This window comes from Polypterus senegalus, chromosome 2 (assembly GCF_016835505.1).
Source record: "Polypterus senegalus isolate Bchr_013 chromosome 2, ASM1683550v1, whole genome shotgun sequence".
NCBI classification, from domain to species: domain Eukaryota; kingdom Metazoa; phylum Chordata; class Cladistia; order Polypteriformes; family Polypteridae; genus Polypterus; species Polypterus senegalus.
In genome coordinates this window covers 31,865,325-31,880,103 of record NC_053155.1, presented here as the reverse complement: position 1 = coordinate 31,880,103, position 14,779 = coordinate 31,865,325, and the positions used below count along the sequence as shown (strand labels likewise).

At 43.6% G+C, this 14,779-nt stretch overlaps 1 protein-coding gene across 2 annotated transcripts in view; it reads right to left on the bottom strand.

The window, feature by feature from the left end:
* Nucleotides 1–4,260, bottom strand: part of LOC120522845 (E3 ubiquitin-protein ligase SH3RF3-like) — a 649,404-nt gene extending 645,144 nt beyond the window's left edge. For both annotated transcript variants that reach the window (XM_039743546.1, XM_039743547.1), the window contains exon 1: nucleotides 3,494–4,260. In XM_039743546.1, coding sequence (XP_039599480.1) covers nucleotides 3,494–3,808 — 315 coding nt within the window. In that variant the 5' untranslated portion in view covers nucleotides 3,809–4,260. The remainder of the gene's footprint in view (nucleotides 1–3,493) is intronic.
* Between the last annotated feature and the right edge of the window lie 10,519 nt (nucleotides 4,261–14,779).

Below are 14,779 nucleotides of genomic sequence, written 5' to 3'. Positions count from 1 at the left end.
ATCCATTGTCCATCTCCTATCGGCCCTGATTGCTGTTTGTTGATTTTTATGGTGTCGATTTGCACAGATGGTGTTCCTTGTTCTATGTTCTCTTAGGTAAATTTACCCCACCTCTTTATTGTTATATTGTAATATTTAATGTCTAAATACTCCACTGTGACCCTAGGAAATCTAATTTCATACCACATAATGTATCAAATTATCCAGGGTAGTATGAAGATGCCAACAAGTGCCAACCCCATTGAGCTTGCGCCAGTATATATCTGAACCGCACCTGGGGAAAAAAGTTAAAAGTAATGGAGCTCTCCCGGTGTAGAAAACTGACACTTTGTGCTGGAAACTTTCCGTGAGTGCCTTCAGTTTCACGTTTCCTTTCCTGAGTTCGGGAGGCGGGCCATGAGTGCCATACACCATTTTAGCACGCGCCGACACTCAACATTTGGCGTGTTTCTAAAGTACGCGCGTGTGCTAACTTAAGTAAAAGCCTTGCCAGGCTGTACAAAACATGGCATCAAAACACAAAGATGACAGCAAATGTGCTCAGTGATTAAAAGCTTGAGAAATTTAAATAACACACCTGTCTAAACGAAAACCGTCAAAGCGATGAAAGACTTGGGCTGACGGGATAAGAAAGCGCATCAGCCGACCACCACGAGAGCCTGTCAGCGTTAAAGGGGCGGCCCGTCGTCGCGCATTTTTACACAAGTGTCTGTTCAAGTGGCCGAAGAACTGCAGGTTAAAAATAACGGATGCAAATAATTAGCGGCCTTCGCGATTAATGGGGCACTCCGTTTTTCAAGAAAAGCGAAACAAAAACGTTATCAACACGTGACTGTAAACTGCCAGTTTAGTAATCGACATTTTTAGGGTTTTCGTCGATGTGCTTCTGCAAAACGCACAATATGACTCAGGCGCCGCGGACTCGTTCCCTGGACACTTTTTACTATCCGTATGCTGCTGATGAAGTATGTGAATTTCTCCTTGGGATTAATAAAGTATCTATCTATCTTGTGTTTTTTCCCTTTCCATAAAAAATATGCAATCATAATAATAATCATAAAGCATCACGTTTCGGCCGTCAGCTCCTCATTGTACACTCAATGAAGCCCCTCTAGTGCTGAACCCTTCTTTAAGTATTCATGCTTTTTTTTTTTTCTCCAGAGAAAAATGTTAAGGGGGCGACTGAAGTAACAAGTGGGGCATGGCAACATAAAAGTCCCCGAAAATCCAACCATTAACAGTACCCGCTCAAACATAACGGTTCTACAATGGCGCTTTACGGGGCTGAGTGGTTCCTCCTCGAACCTTTCGTTGATAAAGAACCATTTTATTCTGGGAAGGATTTTTTTTACGGTTGAAAAAGATATGTGGACAAAATAGAAATCTTTAATGGATAGTAGACTGGGCGTAATATGAACAGATCAAGAAAACTTAAACTTCGCCCGTGTTGCTGTATGCAAACAAAAGTCCTTTAAAGTCAGGAACTCACTGGTATTTCACAAATCTATTATGATCTAGTCGTGGCTGTTCAAGGATTTCAATAAATAAAGCTTCTTTCTGGAAACTTATGAGTGGTTCCCCAATGGCATCGTTCTGATAAACCACTTTGGCACCGTTATTTAAAAAAAAGCCTACACGCGATGTATGTGCATGGGCAGGCATGACATTATAGGAAGAGGATCGGCCCAGCTAAATGACCCCCTGGAGCAGGACATGCCACCAAAACAGGTTGCCTTTACACTCGCCCACCGGCCTAATGAAAACTCCTTTAAAACGCAGAAAGCAATCCAGTATTTGTTCCCATAAATAAATACATACATAATGTGGAAACAACGCGCAAATAATGCCCGGTCAAGAATTCGAGGTCGAACCCAAGGCTCAAGAGCGCCCTGTTTTCCGCAAACGGATATACCCAATCCGTTTTTTTTACAATAGTCCGCGAATTTACCAACTGTATAGACAGGACGTTAAACCCTGCAGTACTGACAGTCGAGTAAAAGTCGCAATCCATTTAATTACAAGTAGAATGAATACGGACAAATTGATGAGCTCAATATGAAACACGGGAGCACAAGAAAGAAAGAAAGAAAGAAAGAAAGAAAGAAAGAAAGAAAGGCAATATGCTGTGTCATGATATATGGCGCCTTTAACGACAATTAATCCAAAAGTGCTCCCCCGTGACAACAAAGCTGAGTAGAGCCGAGACCTGAGCGTACCGTAAAACCACAGACGACAATCAACAGAGAAAAAATCCACTCGCAGACTGAGCGCAATCCATACTGCTGCTAGCAGGCGCGCGAAGAATGAATGAACGTTTCCCAAAATAGAGGACACTGAAAAATGCGTGGCTGTTATTTAGGGCAGGAACTACTGCCTCGTGAATGAAGCCAGTCCGGGTCTCCATCACAGCTGTGACGCGCTCACTTCTTTCCGTGGCCAAGTCACCGTGTGTGGAATCTGCAGGTAGGCAGACAGTGTGGCGTAGTGATTATGGATTTGGACATAAATCCCTGATGCTGTGGGTTCAACTCCGACTAATGACATCTAATGACATAGTGTGACCATGAGCAAGTCACTTCACCTGCCGGAGCTCTAAGGGGGGGCGGCCGGGACCAACTGTATGTAAGGAGAAAGACAGATAAGAAGTACCACCGTTTTTATAAATATGCGTGAAACGTTAAATGACAACTATAAATGGCCCGAGTTGGAGTTTGGGAGTCCCGTCCAGGTCAACTAACTCTTCGATTCCGACGATCACATAGTCGGGACGTATAACGAGGGGGTGAAAATATATTTTACTTTTAAAGGAATATTACACATCAGACCGGAAGCGCACAGAGTGTTCAGTTGTATCTCTATACGCAGTTCTGCATTTATGGCGTGTTTTCATTTCTGATTGCTTGGTCTTGTTTGAAGCAAGTGTAAAACAAAAAATCTCCTTGGGACACCTGCGCCCGCACTATACAAGATGAAATAGTTTTCTCCATGTCAATTATCAGTCCATTTTTGTGTTCCCTATTTTGGGAATCGTGTATTAGTCCAGCTCATCTGTTCAACTTGGAAAGTGCTGCTGACTTTAGACTTTTTGGAAGGTGGTGGATGTAAAGGGGGCTCATTTACGATCTGTGTTTGTGGCTGCCAACGCCATAGTTTGTTTTCCGCAGCTGCGGTATTATCGCGCTTTGCTGGCGAGACAGGCTATTTAAGGCACTATAAATCAAGATGTTTTAAGTCAACCATAAAAGAACAAATAAAAACGGAACAAGAAATCCAAGGAAATGAAAAGTTGTGTTGACGAGGTAACAATGGAGGCTACATCACTCATCTCTCAAAACCCCCCACCCCCTCACACACGCCCCCTTAAAAATACACTTTAACCCAAACAGCCCCGTTGTATTCACAACAAGACCCCCAATCCCTCGAGACCCAACAGACACACACACACACACACATTCTTCCTTCCCTCGAGAACAAGCATAAGTTTGTGTCTAACCTTGACCGGAGAGCTTCTGTTTGCGGCGGGAGCATCACGGATGACTGTCCCTGGTGGAGACGCAGATGAGTTGTGGGGTCGCTGCTTGATCCCATCCAGCAGCCTGACCAGCAGGATGTTGGCAGGCAGCTCATCCACGCTGCAGTCCACCAGGATGCGGCATTCGGGGCAACGCAGCTCGCTGCGGGAGCTAACGATGCTCTGCAGGCAGCGACGGCAGAAGGTGTGCTGGCACGGAAGCACCTTAGCACTGGTGTCCAATCTCTCCAGGCACACCGAGCACTCCAGTAGGTCCAGCAGGGACGACTCGTCCATTTTTAGACGCTTTGGAGCAACATGCTGGCCGTCAAGAGTGCGCCTGAACCCCCCGGAAGGTGCCTGTGCAGCGCCGCGAGCTTTAAGCAGGCGCAGCCGCGGAGAGAGGCTGGGCGGTGAAGTGAGTGCCGATCGACTCTCTGGGTTGCGTCTTTACTGTGTTAACGCCAACCAGTGGTGCTCAGATCCCGTATGATCCCGAGGAAACCAGGTGTCAGGCAGCCGACAGCATCTTCCGCTCCACGCCGATCCGATCACTACCCGCTGCTCATTTCTGCCTCTGTCTGTAATCCGTAATCCGATGCCTAAAGTGCCCAAAGAAAAATACTAGACATACGCAATATCAATCCATGTTGCCTTAGTGGGATGTCGTGTTGCCGGTACGTGAATCGACGTAGAAAACTGGTGTTCTGCTTCGCCAGGAGTCTGACTAGCTTTTTAGTCCCAGCTCTCTTGGCTCATTTCTCCCAATCCATGAAGTCAGAGCTCTTCAAGGCGCTCCCCTGGAGGGAGGGGGAAACGATCACACGGGAGCGCGCGTGCGCGTCAGCGCTTCAGCACGCGCAAATCCACGAATGTCTACACGTCTTAATAAAGAAGAACGACTGGCTTATCAATAGGTATAAAATGCAATTTACTTTTAAGCAGCGAGATCGTGCCAAAGAACTAATATATCACATGCATCCACGGTGGACCTAATAGGGTAATTATAGAGCGGTAACCAGCCCCCAATATTGAATTGCCGCCTGATACATTTTCTGAGATATTCCTGTCAATTACATAATTCCAAATGAAATCGGCATTGGTGCGCGCTTAGTGCAGTGTTGCTGAAAATCGTTTCAAACACGAATCTTTCAATTTCATAAACTTTTTTTTTACGGAGCGCGCACATTTTTAGACACTTTATTCATTATGTAGTGCCATTCACTTTTAACGCTCCTTGTGGAACTTCACACTGCACAATTTGGGTAAAATGAACTAGCAGAACGATGTACACTTATGTTCAAATTGTAGTAACATGAGAATATCGATTGCAATCCGATCAGTTACATCATATTACGGAAATACAGGAGGACAAGCACTCATAATATTTTGTACGTACATTCCTCTGAAAGGGCCTTAGATTTATTAGCTACTCAGAATTGACCCCGTTTGTGAGGAAGAGCACGATGTCACTGCGAGGGAAGTCTGGCTCCCCCATACGGCTGGTTCAAGCATTGCGTCTGTGACGGGTTGAAAGCTAAGGTGGAATACTGCAAGCAAAATTAAATAAATACGAAAATAAATATAAGCACTGTGAAATACATGCATAGATATTGACATGGATAAACGGTTAAACGTTTTACGGAATGCATTTTCTGTTGCTTATATCTTCATGTATTTATTTCATTTCCGCCTTTACTTATTTATTTTACGCAACATAAAATAAGCACTGAAATGAAAACTGTCACTTCCACTCGTCAAAGTTGAGAGGGCGGGCTCTAGCGAGTGCTGTCTTTTGATTGGTAATTTGTCGGTAACGTGAGCGAACACATTCGACCATTAAGAGGCCCATTTAAAAGACAGAGGCAAACCCCTAATGATGAACCCCGAGTGTCTTCAATTAAAGGAGCCGCTTTGCACTGAACACTCTTAAAAATAAAGGGGCCAGAGTGGATCTTCAGAGCGATTTCACTGATTTTCATGAAAGTTCTATTTAGTTTTGTACCACATTTCACAAATACCCATGAAAGGATATTAACAGATTAGTAAAATACCAATGGGTTATTGGTTTTTCAAGGACTTTTATGGGATATATTCCATCCATCCATTATCCAACCCGCTACATCCTAACTACAGGGTCACGGGAGCCAATCCCAGCCAACACAGGGCACAAGGCAGGAAACATACCCCGGGCAGGGCACACACACACCAAGCACACACTAGGGACAATTTATAATCGCCAATGCACCTAACCTGCATGTCTTTGGACTGTGGGAGGAAACCCAGGCAGACACGGGGAGAACATACAAACTCCACACAGGGAGGACCCGGGAAGCGAACCCACTACTCACTGCGCCACCGCGCCACCCTGGGATATAGTGACACAGGGAAAGTTTGGGTTTGCTTCTTCATCTGGCAGTATCCTGCTCCATGGCCTACTAGACTGGAGATTTCTGTATTGTCCACATATCTGGAACCTTTTCAATGCTTAAATGTCATGTGCAAAGAACCAGTGCCAGTGCTGTTATTTTGTGCCCTAGGCCAAGTTTCTTAGTGTGCCAATAGCTAACCCATGTTGGGTTACCTACCTGAATGCCTAATTCTCCTTAACGGTGGTGCCGGCCCAACACAGAACAAAATGGTTCTTTGTCAAGCAAAGGTTCTACAAGGAACCACAAAACGCAAAAAAGTGCCATTGAAGTGTAATATTTATTTAACTTTTCCTTGCACTTGTTTGAGCCACAGGATTACCAAGTCAATCAGAGCACATTTGTCATCACTGCAAACAATCCACCAATCGAAAAATAGTACTTGCTAGAGCCCACCCTGTCAACTCTGACAAGAAAAAGTGACAGTTTTCATTTAAAGGTGTGCCATATTTCATGTTGTGTCCGTGAAATAGATTGTCCTGGCTAAACTGCCCACCTTAGCCTGGTCATTCTGGCCCCCTAACCATTCCCTGTCTCTGATTGGCTACCTCTGTCTCACCCCTTCACCACATAACAGAGTAATGTATGGCGAGAGGATTGGTGCAAAAATGGCTGCCGTTGCATCATCACGTGGATACTACACATTGGTGGTGGTTAATGTGGCTCCCTACTCACTTTGTGAAGTGTTTTGAGTAGCATGAAAAGTGCTACATAAGTTTAAAGAATTATTATTAAATAAACTAGGGGGCTTTGCACCCTGCTCGCTTTGCTCACCAATCCCAGGGCCTGCACTACGCGCTAGCCACTTTGTGGTTCTTCTGCTTACGTATGGGGATGCGGATGTACAATTTAAAGAGATTTTTATTTACATGATGCATAGTTACATATGCATCAACGCAACGTGATTGAATTTCGTTTCTTTCTCTCTATTAAATAAAATGACTTTTTCGAATGTTTGGCTCTGAGATTTGTTAATTGTCTTTGCAAAAGCTATTCTAACAGGAAACTGTTAACGTTTTTAATACAAATAGCATATCAAGATCTCCTTTGTTGTGTAATGTTATCCACAGAAGATGTACTACATTGCCTTTCTTGGATACATCCTTCTTTCTACAGTAACTCGTGCATTGTAAGACCAGACGTTGTTAACAGTTGTACATATTCTTCGGGATATTGTAAGTTGATGTTTTCATCCTCCGCAACATCACCATCAACTGTTTCAGCATAGTCAATTGATACGCATTTAACTAATTTGCCATGTAACCGATCGACATTTCTGGACGCATTTAACCAATTTGATGTGTAACTGATCAACGATTTTCACGTTAATTCGTTTGACTTCCTCGTTTCTCGGTGATAGGACTGCCCGTGCACTCATTTCTTCTGTTGATAACCCTTCCGGATGAAATTCTTCAATGAGATTTTGACATAATACGTCTTGTTTAATTGGGAACTTAAAGTGAGGAAAACGTTAAAATGTATAAGAGCTGAGAGCGCAGGAAGTGTGTCTGACTAAAGCATTCGCATGAATGAGAGTTCAGAGGACCGCAGTGTTGTTTGAAAATGTTTGAGAGGAGGGCGGGACTTGCAAAAAATCTCAAGGCAAAAGTCTCGTCTCACGGGACTTGAAAAAATATCCCTTCCAAAAAGTCTCGTCTCCAAAAAGTCTCATCACGTCGAAAGATTTTTTTTATATAATAGAGAGTGTGGCAGTAGGGGGCGCTAGTGCTCCCTTGAACCCTCAGGTACAACTCCAGACACCAGGTAAAAGTCCAAGACCTTTTATTTTGGTTCACAGTGCACCAAGCACCTTCCACACTACTCATATATTAAACCACACAAAACACTACCAAATATTCTCTCCTCCTTGCCCAGACACTTGCTCCTCTACCTCCCAGCTCAGCTCAGCGTCTGGACTGAGGCACCATCCTTTTATAGCCCCTGACCCGGAGGTGTTCCTGTCCAATTAGACCACAGTTCCTTTTTCCTTCCGGGTCAGGGCAAACAGTCCTGTTCTTCACCCCGAGAGCACGTCGTTCCTTCCCGTCACGTGACCGTGACATACTCCCGGGTTATAGGGCATCACAGAGCCCATAAGCCCCCCCACAGCGACTCCTGGTGGTCCCCAAGGTATCCAGCAGGGCTGTGTATAAACACTACAAAGTCCATAAGGCCCTGCTGGACCTCGGGGCACGATCCTGCTGTCGGGAGAGCTCCTCCTGGCGGCCTGGGGGTGAGGACCGGCATGGGAAGACAAAGAAATAATTAAATAGGCAAAGAAAATTAAACAAAAACATACTTTGCCACACTTATTTATACTCAGATTTCATGTTATTATTTATTTATTGTCAAATGACTTTAATTTATTTACACCTTTACTTACCTAATTTTGTCCAAAATATCCCTCTACAGAAAGCTAAGGGACTGACTGTACAATCCGACTGATTGTGTCCCCTGATTGGTTGCCTACCACCTTATTCACGATGCTCTCAGAATGAATTTGATAAGAACATAAGAAGTCTGGCAAAAAAAGAGGAGACCATTGTGTCCAACCAGCTGGTTTGATGGGCACCATTGTGTCCAACCAGCTGGTTTGATGGGCAACACTGTGGCGCAGAGGTAGGTGCCCACATCTTGTAGGTCCAATCTTCTTGGTTTGAATCATTCCCCTTGATCCCCTTGTCTCTGTGTGGTGTGCATCATGCATGTCAATGTTTCCTTTGGTACATCGGGTTTTCTACACACATGCCCATTGACATGCAGGTTAGATCAGCTGGCGATTCTAAATGTGTGGGTCTCTTCTTCCTACTTTGCACCCAATCTGACCAGTATCTTCAAGCCTGAATTGGATCAGGTAGGTTTGAGACCATTACAGGCAAACAAATTTCATTGAAATCTAAATAAGTAGCTTCAAAGGCCATGCAAAAGTTTGATTTTATGTCTTCTGCAGTCCCGAGCAGATGTTGGTGATGACTGGGCTGAGCTGAAGTGAGACTCTGCTTTAAATCCCATATGCCTTGGATTTTAAAACAAGTTGTATGTTTGTCCCGTGTCAGTTCCTCCGAGTACTTTGATTTTACTCTCACATCTCATGTAACTGACCCCCGCGATGGATTGACGAGATAGACTTCAGCTACTCAACACCCTGAATTGGATTAAACAGTTCTGAAAATATCATGTTAGGCATCATCATGAAAAAAGGGTGCCAAGTGGCCAATAGTCTGAAATGTAAACCACAAAGTTTCAGTTTACTTATCACTGGGGGTGCCTGTTGTGACATCTTTTCAAAGTCTGTGTGACCCTGTGTGATTGGCACTTGAACCATAATAAGTAATAAAAGCGCCATGAGGTGATGTTCTCTGTGGATCACACCAGGCTGATGTTAGTTGCTCATTTGCAGCTACTTGTATGGCTGAGCAATCAGCTACTAATTCACATTACTTGTGCAAACCAGTTCCTTATTCAAAGTTAACAGAAAAACAAAAATATGTTGCAATATATATATATTAATTAGCATAAGAAGAGTGACCAGTCCCAGAACAATTCTGTATGGAATTTGTACAGTCTCCCCATACCTACATGGGGTTTTCCTCTCACCCCAGACATGTATATGCTGGGACACACTTTTAAAAATAACGGTTCTTTAGTGGTACTTAACTAAGTTGTGCGGTTCCTTTTTAGAACTTTAAAACAGTCAAGAGAAGAACAGGCCATTCAGCCCACCAAAGCTTGCCAGTCCTATCCACTTAATTCTTCTAAAAAATCATCAAGTCGAGTTTTGAAAGTCCCTAAAGTCCTACTGTCCACCACACTACTTGGTAGCTTATTCCAAGAGTCTGTAGTTCTCTGTGTAAAGAAAAGCGTCCTAATGTTTGTGTGAAATTTGCCCTTAACAAGTTTCCAGCTGTGTCCCCGTGTTCTTGATGAACTCATTTTAAAGTCACAGTCTCAATCCACCGGGCTAATTTCCTTCATAATTTTAAACTCCTCAATCAGGTCTCCTCTTAATCTTCTTTTGCTTAAACTGTAAAGGCTCAGCTCTTTTAATCTTTCCTCATAACTCATCCCCTGTAGCCCTTAAATCAGCCTAGTCGCTCTTCTCTGGACCTTTTCTAGTGCTGTTATGTCCTTATTGTAGTCTGGAGACCAAAACTGCACCCAGTACTCCAGATGAGGCCTCACTAGTGTGTTATAAAGGTTGAGCAGAACCTCCTGTGACTTGTACTCCACACATCAGGGCGCTATATAACCTGACATTCTGTTAGCCTTCTTAATGGCTTCTGAACACTGTCTGGCAGTCGATAGTTTAGAGTCCACTCTAACTCCTAAATCCTTCTCATAAGGTGGACTCTCGATTTTCTGACCGTCCATTGTGTATTCAAACCTAACATTTTTACTTCCTATGTGTAATACTTTACATTTACTGACATTAAATTTCATCTGCCACAAATCTGCCCAAGCCTGTATGCTATCCAAGTTCATCTGTAATGAGTTAACGACTTTACGACTACCATACAATCCACCTATCTTGGTATCATCTGCACACTTAACCAGCTTGTTACTTATATTCCTATCTAAATCATTTATATATATTAAAATATCAGCGGCCCCAGCACTGACCCCTGCTGGACACCACTCTTAACATCGGCCAGTTCTGATGAGGTTCCTCGTACCATCACCCTCTACTTCCTGTGTCTGAGCCAATTCAGCACCCATCTTAAAACATCACCCTGAACTCCCACTTCTTTTAACTTGATGCCCAACCTCTCATGTGGCACCTCATCAAATGCTTTCTGAAAGTCCAAATAAATAATATCATAAGCTCCACTTTGATCGTTTCTGTTTGTTGCTCCCTCATAGAATTCCAGCATGTTGGTAAAACACGACCCCCTTCTTCAGAGACCATATTGACTGCTCAGTAAATCTCCTTGCAGAACTTCTGCTTGGCAAAGAGCCATTTCAATCTGTGAAGAGTTTTTGCACATGAAGTTGTTCTTTGGGCTCTGAAAAGGTTCATAATATGTGGACAAAACAGAAATAAATTTTGGTTGGCTAGTAGGCTACCTAGTAGTACACAACAGATCAAGAAAACCTGAACTTATCCTGAGTCATTGCATGCAGCCAGAGTCCTTTTAAAATCAGGAGCCCACTGGTATTCCATAAATCTGTTATTATCTTATTCATCATATCTATTTATGGAGCTTTACATGGATCTAAATAAGTAAAAGTTCTTTCTGAAACCTTCATGTGGATGTTTCCCCTATGGCACCACTCTAAACATCCACTTTGGCACTTTTATTTTTAAGAATGTTGGTCCCGTGCTACACGAAGCTAGATTGGAGGCTTACAAAGTATAGCGTATTGCAGATCAAATAAGTCCTACCATGGTATTTATAAAATGGGTATTAACAAACCCAGCTGTGCCTTTGGTGTCGTTGGCATCCATCCATCCATCCCGCTATATCCTAACTAAAGGGTCACAGGGGGTCTGCTGGAGCCAATCCCAGCCAACACAGGGTGCAAGGCAGGAAACAAACCCCAGGCAGGGCGCCAGTGCACCACCGGGCATGCGCACACACACTCTGGACAATTTAGAATCGCCAATGCACCTAACCTGCATGTCTTTGGACTGTGGGAGGAAACCCACACAGACACAGGGAGAATATGCAAACTCCATGCAGGGAGGACCTGGGAAGTGAACCCGGGTCTCCTAACTGTGAGGCAGCAGTGCTACCCACTGTGCCACCATCCCACCCATCATTGGCATACATACTCTAATTATTGTCCTTCTAATTTTTTTTACAAATCTCAGTTCTGCAGTTTTCATCTCCCAACCCATAGCTGTGAGTGTGTTATGTTAATTGGTGACTTGTGTGTGTTTGTGTCTGTGTGTGTGTGAATGGACAGGTACACCTTGCAGTGTTTGTCCCTGCCTTCCCTTCGATGCTGTATGAATTGGCCCCATCACCTGCGACCATTTAACGTCATTGGTTTCAGAATGTTGCTCTCAATCAGCTGAGTTGGTATCTGCAGTAATAAAAACCTCCACATATGCTGTATATACTGAGCCATCTAGTGGACAGATTGTGCTACTACTAAAATCTTACTTTTTATTTAATACTGAACGAATTGCATGAAGGCCACACAATACCCATTGGGGACAGTTAAGTAACGTCACCATTCATCTTGTGATTCTTCCCCTGTGCCTCCATTCATGATCAACACAGCTCTGAAGGCAGCATCAATCACCCACCATTACAATAACCAGCCTCATGCTTTTCAGGGGATCATATGTAGTATACCAGACAGTTCAGGATTAGAGCTTTTTTGTGAATCCTTCTTTGTCATTATTTTTATTTATTTTTTATTATTTGTTTGATTTAAAGCAACACGTGTCTTTCAAATTAAAATGAAATCTGTTGCATAGCTGCTAAGCAAGTGCAACAATTTTATGTTTTCCGCCTTCCACACCTGTTCCAATGTATTGAGGTCAGTCGTCACGTAAACACTAAGTGTCACCATTGACCCCAAGAGCAGGACCAGCATTAGGCTGCATTGTCGATTGTTCTTGTAAGATTCACAGGGATTAGAGGCTGGTTTTTTAAATTTTTTTAATTGATTTGCTTATTATCTTCCGATATATGGAGGATGTTGTAATCAAAATGAATAAATATGCAAAGTGTTGAAATTACCTACTCAAATCAACTTGTCAAGATTATATTCTTGACAGGTGGTGCAGTGGAGACCTGGGTTAATTTCTCTGTGTGGAGTTTGCATGTTCTCCTCGTGTCTGCGTGGGTTTCCTCCCACAGTCCAAAGACATGCAGCTTAGGTGCATTGGTGATCCTAAATTGTCCAGAGTGTGTGTGCTTGGTGTGTGTGCCCTGTGGTGGGCTGGCGCCCTGTGCTGGCTGGGATTGGTTCCCCCCTGGTTGGCAGACCCCCGTGACCCTGTGTTAGAATAGAGCGGGTTGGACAATGACTGATTGATCTACTGACTATTCTTGACGTTACGCGTCTAGCATTACATTTCAGTGGAATTCATTGCATGTTTGCATAGGTCTTACATGGATTTGCAGACATACAAGACATTAATAAAAAAGTAGAAAATTGTAGAACAGTTTGACACATAATCATAGACTACACACACACACACACACTCAGATATATACAGGGTGGGCAAAGGTAGATTTACAATTTATGTTTGTATTATTATTTATTTATTAATTACTGTATTATTTATTTGTCTTCTTATTTTTATTATCAAAGTGTGCTTGAGTGCAGCAATCATAACCCATGTATTTTCCATAAACTGTAAACCTACTTTGCCACAACCCTGTATATACAGTGAACCACTAGGTGGCTTTGCAGTACCCCAAGCCCCAGACACAATGGCACAGACACAGTTTCAGATTCCAATAAAGAGATTTGTTTCCTTAAATTCCTGAAAGGATTTTACTGTTCCAGGAATATGACTCTCCTCTTCTCCACTCTATCCAGGTGAGCTTCCTCTGACTGCTCTCCCAATTCTAACTCCCTGGAAGAAACAGAGCAGCAACCGTTATACCAGACCCGGGTGTACATCTGGTGCTATCATGTTACATCCAGGAAGACCTTGCAGATTAGGCTTAACCTCCCTGTGAGATAGAAGAGTCTGCCCCCAGCAGGTCCCCCTAGTGGCACCTGAGGACCCCAACATGGCTGCCCATCAAAACTTCGATTGCCATGCAGTCCTGGAGCCAAGAATTGGCTTCTCATTAAGGAATTGGTTGGAGTGAAACTGGTTGGAGTTTAATGCTACAGTTCAGCTGCTCATCTGTTGGCTCGTTTCACATCTCATTTCTGCTTGGCTGCGATTCAATGAAGAAAAGAATCAATTGAGAGGACTGAATCCTTAAAAACAGGGCTATTAAAATGAAGGGAAAAGGAATTAATTAGCAGAGAAAACTGGTCATTTGTTAGAATGAAAACCTGCAGCAACTGCGGTCTTCCAGGCCATGAGTTTGACACCCATGTTTTAGATCATGTGGACAGCCAGGTGTATGTGTGCGTCACTTACAGTATCTGAGGAAGAGATGGCAGCAGGATGCACTATGGGAAGAAGGCAAGCCAATGGAGTGAATGTGATGCACTGGGCAGTGCCCTGCTAGTATTACAGATTACAGATCCGGCGCCGCCAAGAGTGGCAGCCATTCCAGCAGCTCTGTGTATGACTTTATCTTTTTACCTTTTTTCTCTATTATTCTCTATTTCACTGATCACTTCTACCACTTTCTTTTATGTGGAATCGCTCCCTGGACACTTTTTACTACTTTTACTACTTAACATGGATTTTTACACACCGAGATTCACCTGTTCAAGTTGTCAACTTCAAGCGCTGAGAAGAAATGCCCGTGTCGGTGTGGTTCCCTATCTACCTGACAAGGTAAGAAGACAGTATCGGGGCAGCCGAGCCGGCACTAAGATAAAAGCCAAGCAGCTTGCGAGAAAATGGCATTATAAACCATCTGTGCCTTCTGTGATCCTGGGAAATGTGAACTCACTACCAAATAAGATCGATGAACTAGCTGCGCTGGTGAAAAATGTCAGAACCTACAGAGAATGCAGCTTGCTGTGTTTTAGTGAAACGTGGCTAACATCTACCATCCCAGATGCTAACGTGGAGCTACCCAGGTTTAGCACAGTTAGAGTGGACAGAGACGCAAAAACCAGTGGGAAGAAGAAAGGAGGAGGACTCGCTCTCTATGTCAATACAAAGTGGTGCAACTCAGGACATGTAAACGTTAAAATCTCCACTTGCTGCAGGGACATCGAACTGTTGGCCATAAGTCTGCGCCCC